This window comes from Panthera pardus, unplaced genomic scaffold (assembly GCF_024362965.1).
Source record: "Panthera pardus isolate Hobbes unplaced genomic scaffold, ASM2436296v1 HiC_scaffold_17, whole genome shotgun sequence".
NCBI lineage: Eukaryota > Metazoa > Chordata > Mammalia > Carnivora > Felidae > Panthera > Panthera pardus.
This window is the reverse complement of record NW_026526732.1, coordinates 61,986,119-62,005,948: the sequence shown is the minus strand read 5'-3', so window position 1 is coordinate 62,005,948 and position 19,830 is coordinate 61,986,119. Positions and strand designations below refer to the sequence as shown.

General features: G+C 36.7%; 1 protein-coding gene across 6 annotated transcripts in view; it reads right to left on the bottom strand.

The window, feature by feature from the left end:
- The window catches only part of USP45 (ubiquitin specific peptidase 45), an 81,707-nt gene that overhangs the window by 23,010 nt on the left and 38,867 nt on the right, over positions 1 to 19,830 (bottom strand). For 5 of the 6 annotated variants that reach the window (XM_053904627.1, XM_019442944.2, XM_053904628.1 and 2 more), the window contains 2 exons: positions 17,160 to 17,290; positions 8,686 to 8,773 (listed from right to left, as the gene is read on the bottom strand). In XM_053904627.1, the coding sequence (XP_053760602.1) occupies positions 8,686 to 8,773; positions 17,160 to 17,290 (219 nt within the window). Of the gene's footprint in view, positions 1 to 8,685; positions 8,774 to 17,159; positions 17,291 to 19,830 lie in introns of those variants that run through there. The other variant, XM_019442948.2, reaches the window with a different exon arrangement.

The window sequence follows — 19,830 nt, the reverse complement described above, 5'->3', positions numbered from 1 at the left end:
ACATCACATGGACATACAGTGAAACAGCGATCTGAAGAGCACCTGGGAACACAGTGGGGAGGTTATTTGCTCATCTCCAAATGCATCCTAGAGAGACAGCATTCACAGAGAGACCCCTCCAGGGACAAAGGAACTGGCAGGTACAATTTCCTCCCCCACTTCTCAGCAAAGGTTAAGGGCCACCTGCAGGAGCCAGGATAGCACTGACACTCACTACCTAACTTGCTCACACCAACCCCTGCTTCCCCATGCTCTGTTGGAACTGCCCTTCTCAGTCACATTTGCCTTACTCCCAGGGCCGTGGGCCCCCTTTCCCAGAAGACCAGCCCAATCCCTGCCCACACACAGTTCTCCATGTGGGATTTTTGCAGGGCCTCAATTCTGGTGGCGGTGGCGACAGGTCTCAGCCCTGGTCCCTGACCAGAGCACACCTAGTTAAAACTCACCACATTCGAAAGACACCTGGCTGGCTCAGTTGGAAGGGCATGTGACTCCTGATCTTGGGGTTTTAAGTTTGGGCCCCACATTGGGTGTAAAGATTACTAAAAAAATAAACTATTAAAAAAAAAACTTGCCACATTTCAGATCAGAGACCAAACACTGCCCACAACAGACACAGAGCACCTCTGCAGATGACTGGCCTGAAGGATAAAGTGGCCAGGACCCAACAGTAGACTGCATGCAGCACACACTGGAGATGTTCACTAAAGTGTCAGGCCCTAGGGAACAGGGGACATTATGGGGCAGGGCACTGCCAGACTGCCTCTTCATTAGGACATTGAACAGGGAACACAGCTTATTTTCTTAACACAGAGAAACAGGCCCAGAGACTCAGACAAAATGAGAAGATAGAGAAATTTGTACCAATGAAAGAACAGGACAAGGCCATGGCCAGAGATCAAAGTAAAACAGACATAAGTAACATGCCTGATGGAGTATTTAAAGCAATGATCATAAGGATATTCACTGGAGTTGAGTAAAGAGTGGAAGACATCAGTGAGACCCCCTAACACAGAGATTAAAAAGAACCAATCAGAGATGAAGAGTGCAATAAACGAGATTAGAAATAGACTTGATGCAAAGTACAGCAGGCTGGAAGAAGCAAAAGAATGAATTAATGACCTAGAAGACAGAGTAATGGAAAGTAATCAAGCTGAACAAAAGAGGAGAAAAAAAGAATTATGCAAAATAAGAGATTTGGGGAACTCAGTGACTCCATCTAATGTCATAACATTCGTATTACAGAAGTCGCAGAGGAAGGAGAGAGAGAAAAGGGGGCAGAATATTTATTTGAAGAAATAATAGCTAAAAACTTCCCTAATCTGGGAAATCCAGATCCAAGAAGTAGAGAAGCTCCAAAAAACGAACAAAAGCAGGCCAACACCAAGACATACTGTAATTAAATTGGCAAAATATAGTGATAAAGAAAAAATTTTAAAAGCAGCAGGGTGAAAAGAAGACCTTTACATACAAGGGAAACCCCACAGGGCCATCAGGAGATTTTTTTAGCAGACACTTTCCAAGCCAGAAGGGAGTAGTGTGATATATTCAAGATGCTGAATGGGATAAAATCTGCAGCCAAGTATACTATATATACAGAATAGAAGAAGAGATAAAGAGCCTCCCAGACAAACAAAAACTAAAGGAGTTTGTGACCAATAAACCAGCTTTGCAAGAAATATTAAAGTGAGCTGAGTGGAAAGGAGAGACCAAAAGTGACACTATGAACGTAGGAAACACAAAAGCAGTAAAAATGAGTATTTCTGTAAAAAATCAGTCAAGGAACTCATAAAATAAAAGGATGCAAAATATGACATCATATACCTAAAACGTGGAGAGAAAAGGAGTAAAGAATGAGTTCAAACTTAAACTACCACGTATTTCATATAGACCGCTATACACAGAAGATATAATATACGAACCTAAGGGTAACTATGAATCAAAAACCACTAATAAATATGCAAAGAATAAAGAGAAAGAAATCATATCACTAAATCATATCACTAAATAAATACATCACTAAAGAAAACCAGCAAACCATAAAAAAGAGAAAGACAAAGGATCAGAGAAAATCTTCACAAACAACCACAAAACAAGTAATACAACGGGAATAAATACATATCTATCTATCAATAATTACTTTGAACGTAAATGCACTAAACACTCCAATCAAAAGACATAGGATGATAGGATGGATATAAAAAACAAGACCCATCTATACACTACCTATAGGAGACTCATTTCAGACCAAAAGACACCTGCGGATTCAAAGTGAGGAGATGGAGAAACATTTATCATGCAAATGGATGTCAAAAGAAAGCCAGGGTAGCAATACTTAAATTGGACAAAATAGACTTTAAAACAGAGACTATGACAAGAGATAAAGAAGCACACTATCTAGTCATAAAGGGGACAATCCAATAAGAAGATATAACAATTATAAATACTTACGCACCCACATGAAAGCACCCACACACATAAAACAGTTAATAACAGGGATGCCTGCGTGGCTCAGTCACTTAAGGATCCAACTTCAGCTCAGGTCATGATCTCACAGTTCATGAGTTCAAGCCCTGCATCAGGCTTTGTGCTGAAAGCTCAGAGCTTGGAGCCTGCTTCAGATTCTGTCTCACCCTCTCCCTCTGTCCCTCCCCTGCTCAGACTGTCTGTCTCTCAAAAAGAAGTAAAGGTTAAAAAAAGTAAAAAACAAAAACAAAAACAACAGTTAATAACAAACATACAGGAACTAATTGGTAACAACACAATAATAGTAGGGGACTTTAACACCCCACTTATATCAACAGACAGATCATCAAAACAAAAAAATCAACAAGGAAACAATGGCTCTGAATGACACACTGAGCCAGATGGATTTAACCAACATATTCAGAACATTCCATCCTAAAACAGCAGACTACACATTCTTTTCAGGTGCTCGTGGAACACTCTCCAGAACAGATCATGTATTAGGCCAAAAAACAAGTCTCAACTAATTCAAGAGGATCAAAGTCATACCATGCATCTTTTCTAACCATAACATTATGAAACTAGAAATCAACCACAAGAAAAATCTGGAAAGACCACAAATACCTGAAGGTTAAATGCCCTGCTACTAAACTAAATCAGAAAATAAAAGAAGAAATAAAAAAGTACATAGAAACAAATTTAAAAAAATCACAACAGTCAAACTATTGGGATTCAGCAAAAGCAGTTCTAAGAGGGAAGTTTACAGCAATATAGGCTTACCTCAAGAAGCAAGAAAAATCTCAAATAAACAACCTAACTGTTTACCTAAAGGAGCTAGGAAAAGAACAACAAACTAAAACCATTAGAAGGAAAGAATAAGGATTAGAGCAGAAATAAAACTATAAAAACAAAAGAACAGATCAATGAAACCTAGAGCTAGATCTTCAAAAATAAAATAAAATTGACAAACCTCTAGGGGCGCCTGGGTGGCTCAGTCAGTTAAGCGGCCGACTTCGGCTCAGGTCACGATCTTGTGGTCCGTGGGTTCGAGCCCCGCGTCAGGCTCTGTGCTGACCGCTCAGAGCCTGGAGCCTGTTTCAGATTCTGTGTCTCCCTCTCTTTCTGCCCCTCCCCTGTTCATACTCTGTCTCTCTCTGTCTCAAAAATAAATAAACGTTAAAAAAAATTTTTTTTAATAAAAAAAATTGACAAACCTCTAGCCAAACTTATCAAGAAAATAGAAAAGGACTCAAATAAATAAAATTATAAATGAGAGAGAAGTAACAACCAACAGCATAGAAATACAATTATAAAAGATTATGTAAAACTAAATGCCAAAAAATTGGCCAACCTAGAAGAAATGAATAAATTCCTAGAAACATATGCTAAGTGAAATTAGTCAGAGAAAGACAGATATCATATGACTTCACTCATATGAGGACTTTAAGGTAAAAAACAGGTGAACATAAGGGAAGGGAAGCAAAAAATAATATAAAAACAAGGAGGAGTACAAAACATAAGAGACTCTTAAATACAGAGAACAAACAGAGAGTTACTGGAGGGGTTGTAGGAAGGCGGATGGGCTAAATGGGTAAGGGGCATTAAGAAATCTACTCCTGAAATCATTGCTGCACTATATGCTAACTAATTTGGATGTAAATTAAATAAAATGGTAAAAAAAAAAAAATTCCTAGAAACATATAAACTACCAAACTGAAACAGGGAGGAATAGAAAATTTAGACAGAAAACCAGCAAAGAAATTGAATCAGGAATCAAAAAATCCTAACAAACAAAAGTTCATGACCAGATGACTTCTCAGGCAAATTGTGCCAAACATTTAAAGAAGAGTTAATACCTCTTTTTCTCAAACTATTCCAAAAGACCGAAAAGGAAGGAAAATTTCCAAATTCATTCTATGAAGCCAGCATTACCCTGATACCAAAACCAGACAAAGACACCACAAAAAAACAGAACTACAGGTCAATATCTCTGATGAACATACATGCAAAAATCCTCAACAAAATATTAGCAAACCGAACCTAACAATACATTAAAAAAATCATTCATCATGATCAAGTGGGATTTATTCTGGGTTGCAAGCATGGTTCAATATTCACAAATCAGTCAACATGGTACATCAGATCAACAAGCAAAGGATAGGAACCATATAATCATTTCAATGGATGCAGAAAAAGCCTTTGACAAAATACAACATCCATTCATGACAAAAAACCCTCAACAAAGTAGGTTTAGAGGGAATATACCTCAACATCAAAAAGGCCATATATGAAAAACCCACAGCTAATATCATCCTTAATGGGGAAAAACTGAGAGCTTTTTCCCTAAGGTCGGGAACAAGACAAGGATGTCCATTTTCACCATTTTTATTCAACATGGTACTGGAAGTCCTAGTCACAGCAATCAGACAACAAAAAGAAATAAAGGGCATCCAAATTGGTAAGGCAGAAGTAAAACTCTATTTTCAGATGACATATTATATACAGAAAATCTTAAAGACTCAATCAAAAAAACTTGCTAGAACTGGTAAATGAATTCAGTAAAGTCTCAGGATACAAAATCAACATAGAGAAATCTATTACATTTCTATACATCAATAATGAGGCAGCAGAAACAGAAATTAAGCAAACAATCCCATTTACAATTGCACCAAAAATAAGATACCTAAAAATAAACCTAACCAAAGAGGTAAAAGACCTCTACTCTGAAAACTATAAAACACTAATGAAAGAAACTGACAATGACACAAAGAAATGGAAAAATGGGCACCTGGGTGGCTCGGTTGAGCATCTGACTTCAGCTCAGGTCATGATCTCACAGTTTGTGACTTTGAGGCCCCACATTGGGCTTGCTGCTGTCAGCACAGAGCCCGCTTCAGTTCCTCTGCCCTTCTCTTTCTCTGCCCCTCCCCCACTCACATTCTCTCTCAAAAATGAATAAGCATTAAAAAAAAAGAGAAAGAAATGGAAAGACATTTCATGCTCATGGATAGGAAGAGTAAATATTGTTAAAATGTCTACTCTACACAAAGCAATCTACATATGTAATACAATCCCTATCAAAATACCAACATTTTCACAGAACTACAACAAACAATGCTAAAATTTGTATGGAACTACAAAAGGTCCCGAAGAGCCAAAGCAATTTTAAAAAAGAAAACCAAAGCTGGAGGCATCACAATTCCAGACTTCAAGCTGTTTTACAAAGCTATAATCATCAAGACAGTATGGTACTGGCACAAAAAAATTGGCACACAGATCAGTGGAACAGAACAGAAAGCCCAGAAATGAACCCACAAATATACAGTCAATTAAACCTCAACAAAGCAGGAAAGAATATCCAATAGGAAAAAGACTGTCTCTTCAACAAATAGTGTTGGAAAAGTTGTTCAGTTACGTGCAAAAGAATGAAACTGGACCACTTTGTTACACCATACACAAAAATGAATTCAAAATGGATTAAAGACCTACATGTGAAATCTGAAACTATAAAAATCTCAGAAGAGAACACAGGCGGTAACTTTTTTGACATCGGCCATAACAACTTCTTTCTAGATATATCTCCTGAGGCAAGAGAAACAAAAACAAAAATAAACTATTGGAATTACATAAAAATAAAAAGCTTCTGCACAGTAAAGGAAACAATCAACAAAACTAAAAGGCAACCTCCAGAATGGGAGATGGTATTTGGAAATGACATATCCAGTAAAGGATTAGTATCCAAAATGTATAAAGAACTGATATAACTCAACACCAAAAAAACCAAATAATCCAATTACCAAATGGGCAAAAGACACAGACATTTCTCCAAAGACTTCATACACATGGCCAACAGACACATGAAAAGATGCTCATCAGCATTCATCATTAGGGAAACGCAAATCAAAACTACAATGAGACCACCTCACACTTCTCAGAATGGGTAAAATAAAAAATACAAGAAACAACAGCTATTAGCGAGAATGTGGAGAAAAAGGAACCCTTGTGTACTGTTGGGAATGCAAACTGGTGCAGTCACTCTGGATGAGGTTCCTCAAAAAGTTAAAAATACCCTATGATCCAGCAATTGCACTGCTGGGTCTTTACCCAAAGAATACAAAAACACTAATTCAAATAGATACACATACCCCTATGTTTGCAATATTATTTATAATAGCCAGATTACAGAAGTAGCCCAAGTGTCCATTAATGAATGAATGAATAAAAATGTGGTACACTTCTAAAATGAAATACTATTCCACTATAGAAAAGAATGAAATCTTGCCACTTGTAACAACATGGATGGAACTAGAGAGGGAACTAAGCGAAGTAAGTCAGAGAAGGAAAAATACCATATGATTTTACTTACGTGTGAAATTCAAGAAACAAAGTGAGCAAAGGGGAAATAGAGAGAGAGAAACCAAGAAACAGAGCCTTAACTACAGAGCACAAACTGATGATTACCAGAGGGGAAGTGAGTGGTGGGGTGGGTGAGACAGGTGATGGGGATTAGGGAGCACACTTGCTGTGTTGAGCACCAGATGATGTATGGAATTGTTGAATCACTGTATTGTACATCTCTAACTAATGTAACACTGTATAACTAACTGGAATTAAAACACAAACTTAAATATATATAATGCAGATATATATAACTTAAATATATACATATATCAAGTAGAGAGATGGCAGAAAAGGACTGACACCTTCAAAAGCTGAATTTAACTAATGTAACATAGAGGTCAATAAATAGCCAATTAAGAACAGAACTATAATAAACACTGTAGCAGGTGGGAGTGATTAACTCATTAAGGTAAAAGAAAATAACAGAACCCTATTTATTTACGGAAAACTAGAATACTACAATACTACAAGTCGAGGTGAGATATTATTTTTCATTCTTTTAAGTTTATTTATTTTGAGAGAGACAGAGAGAGACAACAAGTGGGGGAGAGGCAGAGAGAGAGGGAGGGGGATCTGAAGCAGGCTCCGTGCTGTCAGCATGGAGCCCAACTTGCGGCTCAATCCCACGAACCGTGAAATCATGACCCGAGCCAAGATAGAGAGTCCTATGCTTAACTGACTAAGCCACCCAGGCACCCCTCAAGATAAGATTTTACAAAACAAAAAGAGGAAGATCCACCTTGCCTAGTATCACAGTAACAGCTATCACAAGCATAGGAGTACTTCATTTTCACATGGTTGCTCTGCTACATATTAACATAAATTAAGAAGTATATTTACCTTGAATGGAAAACAGGATTTCACCTATTGTGACAATTATGATTGAGATAGCATGCCTGCAGCGGTAGGTTGAGAATGATTCCGAGCCTGAATCCAGACTCAGCAGAACCGTTATGAATGATTAACAATGTCCTGCTATGAGTGATAGAGGAAAAATGAAGGATATGTGCTGTGTACTTGACAGCTTTAATATCTTGCATTTTCTCTGAAAACTTGTATCCCATTCGTAGGTCCCCACCAAAAAAGTTGAATTTAACTCATTTAATATTACAGGCAACTACCACCCAATCGATAAAGGGACAGGATGACAATGAACACTGTTTGGGGAAATCTATCCAGGCCATGAGCCACTCTTTCTTTTCTCAGAAACATTCCCTGATCCAGGAGGCTTGGATCCCATTCCCCTAGTTACAAGTGACTCATCCCTGAGTGGATCCTAATCCAACATGAGGTAACAGAGTTTCTCTTCAGAGTTGGGATTCACAAACAGCCAGTTTTGGTTTTATATACGTGGAACTGCAACATGTGCAAAATATGAAGGTCATGTGCTATCACTCAGAGACAGAAGCTGAGAAACTACTCAGTTTGCAGGAAAATGAATAAAGAAAATCTACAGAGCCAGAGAAATGAGGAGAATATTCTCTGGATTCTTGAGAACCTTCCTGTCCCTATATCCTTACCCATACCTCCTGTCACCTAGATTCTTAGATTCCCTTTTCCTTATTTAAATTGGCTTGAATTTATTTGTTATTTACAGTCAAAGGGTATCAACTAATAAAGGATAAGGGGGGGGTGCAAAAGGATAAAAGAAAATAATCTTTTAGAAGAACTGGCCAAAATAAATAAATAAAGGAATAGAATAGTTAGAAAAAATCAAATTACTTCTCAATCCATATTAAAATTATGGTAAAAATTAACTCCTTCAATTTTTTACCCTCTTCTTAAAGAGTATATGTAATCAATTTAAAGAAATCTGACCTTTGTTTCTTCTGTTCTCACCGCATCCAGCAGATAATGCAGTAGCTCCTGACTGTCCTGTTGCTGGAAACCTTTAAATCGAGGGGCCCTATGATTTAAAAACAAAACAGGAAAGAAAAAAGATAATTTCATCAACAATATATTACTATCATCAAAAATAATTTTTTTGAATGTTTACATGATTAATGTATTTGAGAGAGAGTGTGTGTGTGTGCATATGTGTGCATGCAGGGCCCCTCTGGAGGGGCAGAGAGAAAGAAGGAGAGAATCCCAAGCAGGCTCCATGCTGTCAGCCCAGAGCCCAATGCATGGCTCAATCTCACAAACCTCAACTGCTTAGCCAACTGAGCCTCCCAAGTGCCCCTCATCTAAAATCATTTTTAAATAACATATATTCAAAGATTCAATATAGTCCTTTTACCACTAGGTAAAAAGAGCAGATATGATCACTGCTCCAATTAAGATGAGATCATCAGTACACAGAAAATAATATAGTTATCAGGGCATCTGGGTGGTTCAGCCGGTTAAGTATCTGACTCTTGATTTCGGCTCAGGTCATGATCTCATGGTTCTTGGGATCAAGCCCCACATGGCGCTCTGCACTGATAGCATGGAGCCTGCTTGGGATTCTCTCTCTCCCTCTCTCTGCCTCTCTCTCTCTTGAAATAAATAAATAAAATAAAAAAGAATAATATGGCTGTCATTTATCAAGTGACTACTACATGCAAGCATAGTACATATGTTAAGCTTTACATAGATCAATCCTCAAACAAGCTTGGGATGCACTATTTTCTCCAGTTATACATGGGGGCTCAGAGGGATTATTCAAATAATTTGCAAGGTCACACAGCAAGCAAAAATATAGTACTCAAACCCAAGCCACTGTGATCTATTATCTTCCTACCCTGAATAACCAAATGAAAAACAAGAAGTTATTTATATTTAAATAAAGAACAATAATTTGATATCTCTGTGAATGTATTTATTTTAAGGATTTAACAACTAAATTTCCTTGTATTAATTAAAGGTTCAGGTGCTGTACATGGAGACATCAACACAGCAAATATTTAGTTGATTTCATTAACTTTAAAAAACAGTATTTTCTGCAATAAATTCCAATACTAAAATGAAATGAAAATAAGTGCTAAATTTAGATAGTGCTCTAAGATGAAGAAAGAATTTTGTCAAAGTAATATAAAATAGTAAGAATATCTTATTGTAGTACAAGTTTACAATGTTCTCCTTGTGGTATGTCCAACATATCTCATTTGATATGCACAACAGTGCTGTTAAGCAATCAGTTAAGATGAACTGTTTTACACTTGAGAAAACTGAAGAACAATCTGTGTGCCACTGACGTAAATCCAAATCTTTTGATTCTTGAGTCCAGTACTTCAAGCATTATTCTTTATTATCTCATAATAAACATTCATTCTAGTAATGCACTAATGAGAGTCCCTGGTGCTAAAAAGCTATCTGAACTTGCAGTGAATCTAGCCTATAATAGGAACCGTAATTTCATTTATTCACTCTTGTTAAGTAGTAGCAAAAGCAAAAGGATGCTGAGAACTTTGATTTACTGCCCTTGTGGGCTTCCCTTTCTGCATTTGGTGGATATAGATCACCTTCTAGATCAGAGAAGAGGACAGAAACCAAGATGGACACATTTCTCACCCCTATCTGGGCTTCCATGGCTGGAATCCATGTAAGGCAGAAACCCATGTAAGGCAGAAACTGCATGACATGACATTTGTGCTGTAGGCATCAAGGAAGTTCAGTGAAGTGGAAGAAGATTGCAAGGGGCAAACAGGAATCCTTCAGGGATCCTCATCTGCCATGTTGCAGGTAGAAGGAACAGTCTGTGGCTTTCAAAGCAGATGCACAGGAAGGAAATTGTTCCTGAGCAAAGGAGAAACTTTCTCTACCACGTCTCTGCCTACAGCTCCATCTCAACTATCCACAGACCAGTTACTGCCTTCTAAACCATTCAAGAAAATTAATGACGAATCACTAAATTCTACTCCTGGAACCAATACAACATATATGTTAACTAACTTGAAAATAAATAAACAAACAAACCTAGATTTTTTTTTTCTTTCTTCTTCTACCTAGGATTGGGTCAAAAATTTAAGAGGACTTAAAGAATCTGTAATACCCAAAGCAATCTATATATTCAATGCAATCCGTATCAAAATAACACCAATATTCTTCACAGAGCTAGAACAAACAATCCTAAAATTTGTATGGAACCACAAAAGACTCTGAATAGCCAAAGCAATCCTCAAAAAGAAAACAAAAGCTGGAGGTATCACAATTCCAGACTTCAAGATGTATTCCAAAGCTGTAATCATCAAGACAGTATGATACTGACACAGGAACAGACACATAGATCAATGGAACAGAATAGAGAACCCAGAAATGAACCCACAAATATGTGGATGGTTGACCTTACCAAGAGCCTGAAAGGAAGCCCTTAGGCAAATACTAACTAAGGCTACAAGAGAACACATACTTAGCCTAGAGACCTGAAACCAGGCCAAACCTTCTATAGACTCTTCTCACCTCCCCCAGATGAGGGCAGCAGAGTAACTGTAAGCCAATACAAGACCTCAATCTCCAAGGCCAGCCCAGAGTTCAGAGGTAAGGCTATCTTAAAATTTGACATTTTTAGGCAGAGAAGAGAGGGATATGAGGAAAAGAGGCTATGGAAGGGAGAGGATGTGAAAAAGGCAGCAGGGGAAACAAGGAAGGGTGGAGGAAATGGAAGAAAGCAAAGGGGGAAAAAATGGGAAAAAACAAACAAAAAAATTCTACTCCCAAGAAGCCTACAAACCAATATCATAAAACACAAAGAAATCTGATGTTAAAAAATCAACAACTGAAATGCATTTACTTCACTTCAAATAAATTTTATAAAACTGATCCAAAGATGTTACAATATGTTGAGAATGTACAAAAACATAAAGGCATGCCAATAAAAGCCTAGATATTAGGTAAAAAAGAAAAACTTTTTTTTTTTTTAAGTTTATTTATTTTTGAGAAAGCAAGAGAGCACGAGTGGGGCAGGGCAGAGAGAGAGGGCGACACAGAATCTGAAGTAGGCTCCAGGCTCTGAGCTGTCATCACAGAGCCTGATGTGGGGCTGGAACTCATGAACCATGAGATCATGACCTGAACTGAAGTCAGATGCGTAACTAAGCCACCCCAGCGCCCCAAAAAGAAAAAACTTTTTTTAAGGGATATGTAGATATTGATAAGATAGCCAATTGAAAATATTAGAAGAAAATAAAACTACAGATATAAAAATCAATAGATAGGATAAATTCTATACACAGTTGAAGGGCAAACTAGTAAATTAGAAGATAACAGTATTTTGAGAATTTGGTGGCACTCCTTAATGTACATGACATACCATAGAGTATCACAAAACTACAAATATGTATGTATATGTATATGTGTATACACATATATATTGGTAGTGTGTGTGTATATACATATATGTGTATACACATATACATACACATGCATATTTGTATATATATATACACATACACATATATACATGCACACACACACACATATATATTTCCTCATGGACAAAACCCAAAGAAAGCTCAGCACATCAATATTAGTTACCAACATAAAAGAGTGAAGGAGTAAACAGAGCAAAAGATGGGCATAAATGAGTATAAAGAAACGATCACTCTAGAGCATCTTTGAACCTTTTAAGGAAGAATGCATGTAGAAACTGGTGAAATCCAAGAAAGATTTGTAGGAGAGTTGACAGTATTGTGTTAATGTCAATTTCCTGGTTTTGACAATGCACTGTTGTTTAAGTTATTATTGATGGTGGAAGCTAAATAAAGGGTACACAGTAACTCTGTACTCTTCTTTCAACTTCTTGTGATCCTTAAAACTACTGCAAAATAACAAGAATTGGGGGGGGTGGGGAATCCATAAGAAAGTTGAAGAATTTGCTCCCAACATTCACCAGTGGTAGAAATGTCTGATAATCACTCTTATAATAGAAACTACAAGAGACTGGTTCAACTTTCAAAAATCAAGTAATGTATATACCCACAATGTAGATGAATCTCAAAATAATTATAGCAAGAAGCCAGACAAAAAAGAGTACACATTATATATAGGAATCTAAAACATGCAAACGAATCTACAGTGACAAAAACAGGTAAGTGGTACAGAGGGGAGGGGTTTAGGGGAGAGAGTCCAGAGAGAGGGATCACAAAAGGGCCCAAGAAAACTTTTAGGGGTGATGCAAACATTCATCACACTGATTGTGGCAATGGTGTCACAAGTATGTAGATATACATTATACATACATATATATAGTATCTCAAAACTTATCCAATGGTATGCTTTAAATATGTACAGCTTAATGTAAGTCAAATATACAAACTATTCAGAATACCCATTAATACGATTCACTGTTTCAACAGATTTTTAAAAACCCATATGATTATTTCAATAGATGCAGGAAAAGCATTTTTCTTAAAAGAAAAAAAACATTTATTATCTCATGGTTTCTCTGGGCCAGGAATCAAAGTATACCAATGGTAATACATAATGTTTATTTAAATAATAAAGCTTTGTTGTTTTTTAAGGAAAAATTGGGTATTGGGAGTTTATCAAATACTGTTATTCTTGATGAGAATCCTCAGAAAAAACTAGGAATGGGAATTTCCTTAACCTGATGAAAGGCATCTATGAAAAACCTACAGCTGCTATTATACTTATGTGTGAAAGACTGAATGTTCCTCCCCTAATATCAGAAACAAAGCAAAGATGCCTATTTCACCACTCCAACATTGTACTGGAGGTCCTTGCCAGCCATATAAAGTAAGAAAAAGGTCTAAAAGGACACAAATTTTAAAGGAAGAAATAAAATGGTCTTTATTTACCAATGACATTATTGTCTACATAGGAAATCCCAAAAGATGTACATGAAGCTATTATAACCAGTAAATGAATTAAACAAAGCAGCAAGAAACAAGATCAATATACAAAAACCAAGTATATTTCTGTATATTAGAAACATACAACTGGAAATTGAAATTTCTTTAAAGTACCAATTTACAATAAATAGTATTTAAAAACATGAAATTCTAAAGATAAATCTAACAACATTGTGTAGCATTTGTAAGCTGAAAATCACAAAACTTGATGAGAAAAATCAAATACCTAAATAACTGAAAAGATATGTCATAATCATGCTTTGGAACGCAACATGGTTAAGATGTCCATTCTAAACTGATCTCCAAATGCAATTCCAATTAACAAACTGATTGTAAAATTCATGTGAAAAAGCAAAGGACCTGAAATAGTTAAAAAAAAAAAAAAAAGTAAAGTTTGAACTCTCATTCTCCAATTCCAAGACTTACTATAAAGTTACAGTAATTGACACAGTGGAGGACCGGGGTAAGAATAGACATGCAGATCAATGGAACAGAACAAAGTCCCAAAACAGACTCAACATACATGGCTTAAATCTTCACCAGGTTTTTAAAAATTACTTTTCTTAATATGTATCTCTTAAAAAAAAATTTTTTTTACATTTATTGATTTTTGAGAGACACAGTGAGATAGAGTGTGAGCGGGGGAGGGGCAGAGAGAGAGGGAGACACAGAATCTGAAGCAGGCTCCAGGCTCTGAGCAAGTGTTCAGCACAGAGCCTGATGCAGGGCTCAAACCCACGAACCGCGAGATCATGACCTGAGCCGAAGTCGGATGCTCAACCAACTGAGCCACCCAATATACATCTCTTTTTAAAGTAAACATAAAAAACAAAAGGCAACTTTTAATGTTTTCAAATGATGTTTGATCCAGTAATTCTATATATCCTACTGATGTACTCTCACAAGTGCAGCACACACACACGTAAAATCAAGTAAGTCATATCCACATGCACTAAAATGGAAAAATGTAAAAAATGTATTAAGCAAAACAAGTTGCAAACAATCTGTGTATATGTCTGTGTATGCATAATCACTTTTGAAAAAAATAAGATAAATACTACTTTGAACATCTATCCATGAACACCTATTATTTAAACATTTTTTTTAATTTATAAATCTTTATTAAAAAAAAATGCAAAACAGTTATTTTTGGAGATCCAAAAACAAATTTCTAATTGACATAAATTCCTAAAAACTTTTGAACTCTGTGAGGCACCAAAGTCTCGGAGACTTTTATGGGACTTTCTGTTCTTCAGGTTTTGAAAAACAGCATTTGCCTACTAAATTAAACACATAATAAACCCTCTATATTTTTGACCACATTCAAAATACCATGGCACAGTATGCTAAGTGAAATAAGCCAGTCACAGAAAGACAAATAGTGTGATTCCATTTATATGAAGAACCTAAAATAGTCAAATTCATAAAATAAAAGAGCACAATGTTGTCTTGCCAGGGCCTGGAGTAAAGGAAAAATAGATAGGAATAATCAATAGGCATAAAGTTTTAGTCAAGCAAGATGGACAAGCTCTAGAGATCTCCTGTCCAGCATTGCACCTACAGTCAACAATATTTTGTACACTTAAATTTTTTTTAATGTTTATTTATTTCTTAATATTTTTTATGTTTGTTTATTTTTTGAGAAACAGAGACAGAGAGACAGACAGAGTGCAAGCAGGGGAGGGACAGAGAGAGGGAGACACAGAATCTGAAGCAGGCTCCAGGATCTGAGCTGTCAGCTGTCAGCACAGCCCCCAACATGGGGCTTGAACTCTCAAACCACAAAATCATGACCTGAGCCGAAGTTGGATGCTTGATCGACTAAGTCACCCAGGTGCCCCTGTATACTTAAAAATTTTAAGATGGTAGGGGTGCCTGGGTAGCTCAGTAGGTTAAGTGTCCAACTTTTGGTTATAGAGCAGGTCATGATCTCACAGTTGGTGGGATCAAACCCCATGTTGGGCTCTGTGCTGTTGGCACAGAGCCTGCTTAAGATTCTCTCCCCCACACCTCTCTCTCTCTCTCTCAAAATAAATAAATAACTTCAAGAGAAAAAAAGAAAAAATTTAAGAAGGTAGAGCTCATGGTAAGTGTTCTTTTCACAATTATTTTTGAAAAAATTAACCTTGGTACAATTCTATGAGATAAAATACAATATAATGCCATGGTACAAGTAACTAGCTTAAATTAAAATGAAATTTTGAAGCCTAGAGATATAAAAAAAAAATGTTAAGTTCCCATTTAAAGAATTTTGTTTCTACATATTTTAGTAATTGTGGACTGGACTAGCTCATGAACTCCATGACAGGATCTATTTTTAATATGTTATACACTGTGTATCCCTAGAATCTAGCAAGTAACTGACACAAATAAGTTCTCAATTTTTTTTTAATTTTTTTTTTAACGTTTTATTTATTTTTGAGACAGGGAGAGACAGAGCATGAACGGGGGAGGGTCAGAGAGAGAGGGAGACACAGAATCTGAAACAGGCTCCAGGTTCTGAGCAGTAAGCACAGAGCCCGATGCGGGGCTCGAACTCACGAACAGTGAGATCGTGACCTGAGCTGAAGTCGGACGCTTAACCAACTGGGCCACCCAGGCGCCCCAGTTCTCAATTTTTTTAGATGAAGGAATAAGTGAAAGCATTAAAGTTGCATCAGGTCCTTTATGGTATGTATGTATTTCCACGTACCCAAGGATTTTGTTTTTGAACATACAGTACTATCTTGAGAAATTCACTTAAACTCTATTTGCCTTGAAGCTCATTTCTAAAAATAAGGAAAGGGGCACCTGGGTGGCTCAGTCAGTTAAGCGTCTGACTCTTGATTTTGGCTCAGGTGGTCATCTCACGGTTCATGAGATCAAGCCCTATTTCAGGCTCTGTGCTGACAGCCTGGAGCCTGCTTGGGATTCTCTCTCTCCCTCTCTCTGCCTCTCTCTCTCAAAATAATAAACATTTTTAAAAAAATGATAAAAATAAGGAAGGCACCTGGCTGCCTCAGTTGGTAGAGCATGCAAGTCCTGATCTTGGGGTCATGAGCTTGAGCCCCATATTGCAGGTTGAGTGTACTTAAAAATGATAATAAAATAAAAGTAAAAATAAGAAAACTAGGTTCAGATGACCTATTATGGCACCTTTTAGATTTTACAATTCTATAGTTTTCTTACTCTTTGTTCTTACATCATGGGCTTCTAAATCAGGACAGACCTCTATTTGAATCCTGGCTTTGTCACTATACAACTAAGTAAGCTACTCAACTTCTGAGAGTCTCAGTTTCCTTATTTATAAAATGGGGATAAACAAGCACTTCTTCAGAGTATTATGAGATATAATTTACTTTAATAAAGCACACAGCTGCAATTAAACAAATATTAGTTCCTAATCTCTTGAGAGTCTAGACAATAATAGTGTTATAGTAAGCGTGAAACTACCCATATTAAGTGATACATTAGAATTTTATAACTCATAATTATTTATATCAAAAATTTAGATGCACCCACTTCTGACAAAGCTGATTAAAAAGAACTTTAGGAGAAAGTGGTCCTTTTTCAGTCTCCTTCATGCTATGAAGAAACAGGAACAGGGCTGAGGTCAATGGTCCAGGGCTTGAAAGTTCCACCATTAATGGGTCCTTTAAAAACATGATCAACTCTTTGTCAGAAATATGCAATTTTAAACTTAAATATTATTAAAAACTAAGAATTATACTTTGTTTAAATGATAACTAAATTGCCTCAAGTGCATTAAAAAACTTTATTCCCATACATATAAAATGAATATTTAAAAAAATGGGATAATGGAATTAAGTGTCTTACCTTGAAAAACACAGGTATTCTCATACCCTCTGCTCTTTACTTAATGAAAGTATTAGTTTAAGAGTTAAATCACCAATATTTAGTTGCTTATAAATGTCCCTTCATGTGCTTTCCTAAAAGTGAAATTACTTATCTACTTGCTATGTATTTATTTCCAATCATAAATTATATTTAATAAATTATATTTATCAAATATAATTATAAATTATATTTATCAGCAAACTCCATAGCTTTCTTTTCCCAAAATATTTTATGAATAAAATAAGGAATGGGAAATTATGTCACAAAATTAGTACACCATTCCCTGTCTTTTAAAATGGAGAGAAAAAGCTTGACAAAAGCAGCTAAAATTGTGTGAGGGAGAAACCCATTTTATTCTAGAATTTTTCCCCCACCAAGTTTTGCTTTCTAAAATGTTATCTTCACCAGTAATCCTCTCTCCTTACAAACAATGAATTAAAAGCAAATGCCAAATATCATCTTGGGACATTATAGAAAGTTATCTTCTAATACAACTACCAAATATGTTGCCTCATTCGTGTATTTATGAAATACATGTTACATACATATTTCATACCAACTATCCTTAAAAAAAATCTACCATCTGGGGCACCTGGGTGGCTCAGTGGGTTGAGCATCTGACTTTAGCTCAGGTCATGATCTCATGGTTCATAGGTTTGAGCCCTGCATCAGGCTCTGTGATGACAGCTTGGAGCCTAGATCCTGCTTCATATTCTGTGTCTCCCTCTCTCGCTGCCCCTCTCCCTCCCGCCTCTCAAAAATAAACATTAAAAAAAATTTTTTTTTTTAAATCTACCAGCTGACTAAAACCACAGAAAGGACAGGCTATAATTTTTCCATAGTCTCTGAGTATCAAAAGTGCTCTCTGCCATGTTGAAGACATAAACAGACATTTCTCCAAAGAAGACATCCAGATGGCCAACAGACACATGAAAAGATGCTCAACATCACTCATCATCAGGGAAATGCAAATCAAAACTACAATGAGATATTACCTCACACATGTCAGAATGGCTAAAATCAAAAAGAAAAGAAAAAACTGCTGGTGAGGATGTGGAGAAAAAGAAACCCTTGTGCACTGTTAGTGGAAATACAAGTTGGTGCAGGTGCTCTGGAAGACAGTATGGAGGTTCCTCAAGAAGTTAAAAATAGAACTACCATATGATCCAGTAATCACTCAACTGGGTATTTACCTAAAGAATGCAAAAACACTGGGATGCCAGGGTGACTCAGTCTGTTAAGTATCTGACTTCAGCTCAGGCCGTGATCTCACTGTTGATGGGTTTGAGCCCCGCATCAGGCTCTGTGCTGACAGCTCGGAGCCTGAAGCCTGCTTTGGATTCTGTGCCTCCCTCTCTGCCCCTCTCCCTGCTCGTGCTCGCTCACTCTCTCTCTCTCTCTCTCTCAAAAATAAATAAAAACATTTAAAAAAAAATTTAGGGGCTCATGGGTGGCTCAGTTGGTTGAGCGTCCGACTTCAGCTCAGGTCATGATCTCATGGTCCGTGCGTTTGAGCCCCATGTCGGGCTCTGTGCTGACAGCTCAGAGCCTGGAGCCTGCTTCAGATTCTGTGCCCCCCTCTCTCTCCGCCTCACCCCTCTTGTGCTCTGTCTCTGTCTTTCAAAAATGAACAAATATATAAAAATTTTTTTAAAAAAGAATATAAAAACACTAATTCAAAGGGATACACACATCCCTATGTTTATTGCAGCATTATTTACAATAGTCAAATTATAGAAGCAGCCTAAGTATCCATCAACTGATGAATGGATAAAGAATACGTAGTATACTTATACAATGGAATGTTATTCTGCCATAAGAAAGAATGAAATCCTACCATTTGCAAACAACATGGATGGACCTTGTGGGCATACTAATTGAAATAGGTCAGACACAGAAAGACAAATACCATATGAACTTACTTACATGTAGAATTTAAAACAAAACCCCCAAAAACAAACAAACAAACAAACAAACAAACAAACAAACATGCTCATAGACACAAAGAAGAGATTGGTGGCTGCCAGAGCCAGGGAGTGAGGGGGTAGGTAAAATGGGTGAATGAGGTCAAAAGGTACAAACTTTCAGATATTAATAAACAAAAAAGAACACCTATGAAAAACCTACAATTAACTTACTTCATTCCTAATGTTATTGAAAGAATACTTTCCCCCTAATTTGGGGATTTTAGGCAAGGATGCCTGCTTTCATCATTTCTATTCCACATGTTATTAGAGGTTCAAGCCAGCACAATAAGGTAAGGAAAAGAAACTAAAGGCATACAGTTTACAAAGGGCAAAGTAAAACTGGTGATTCAAAGAGTAGTGATCTATGC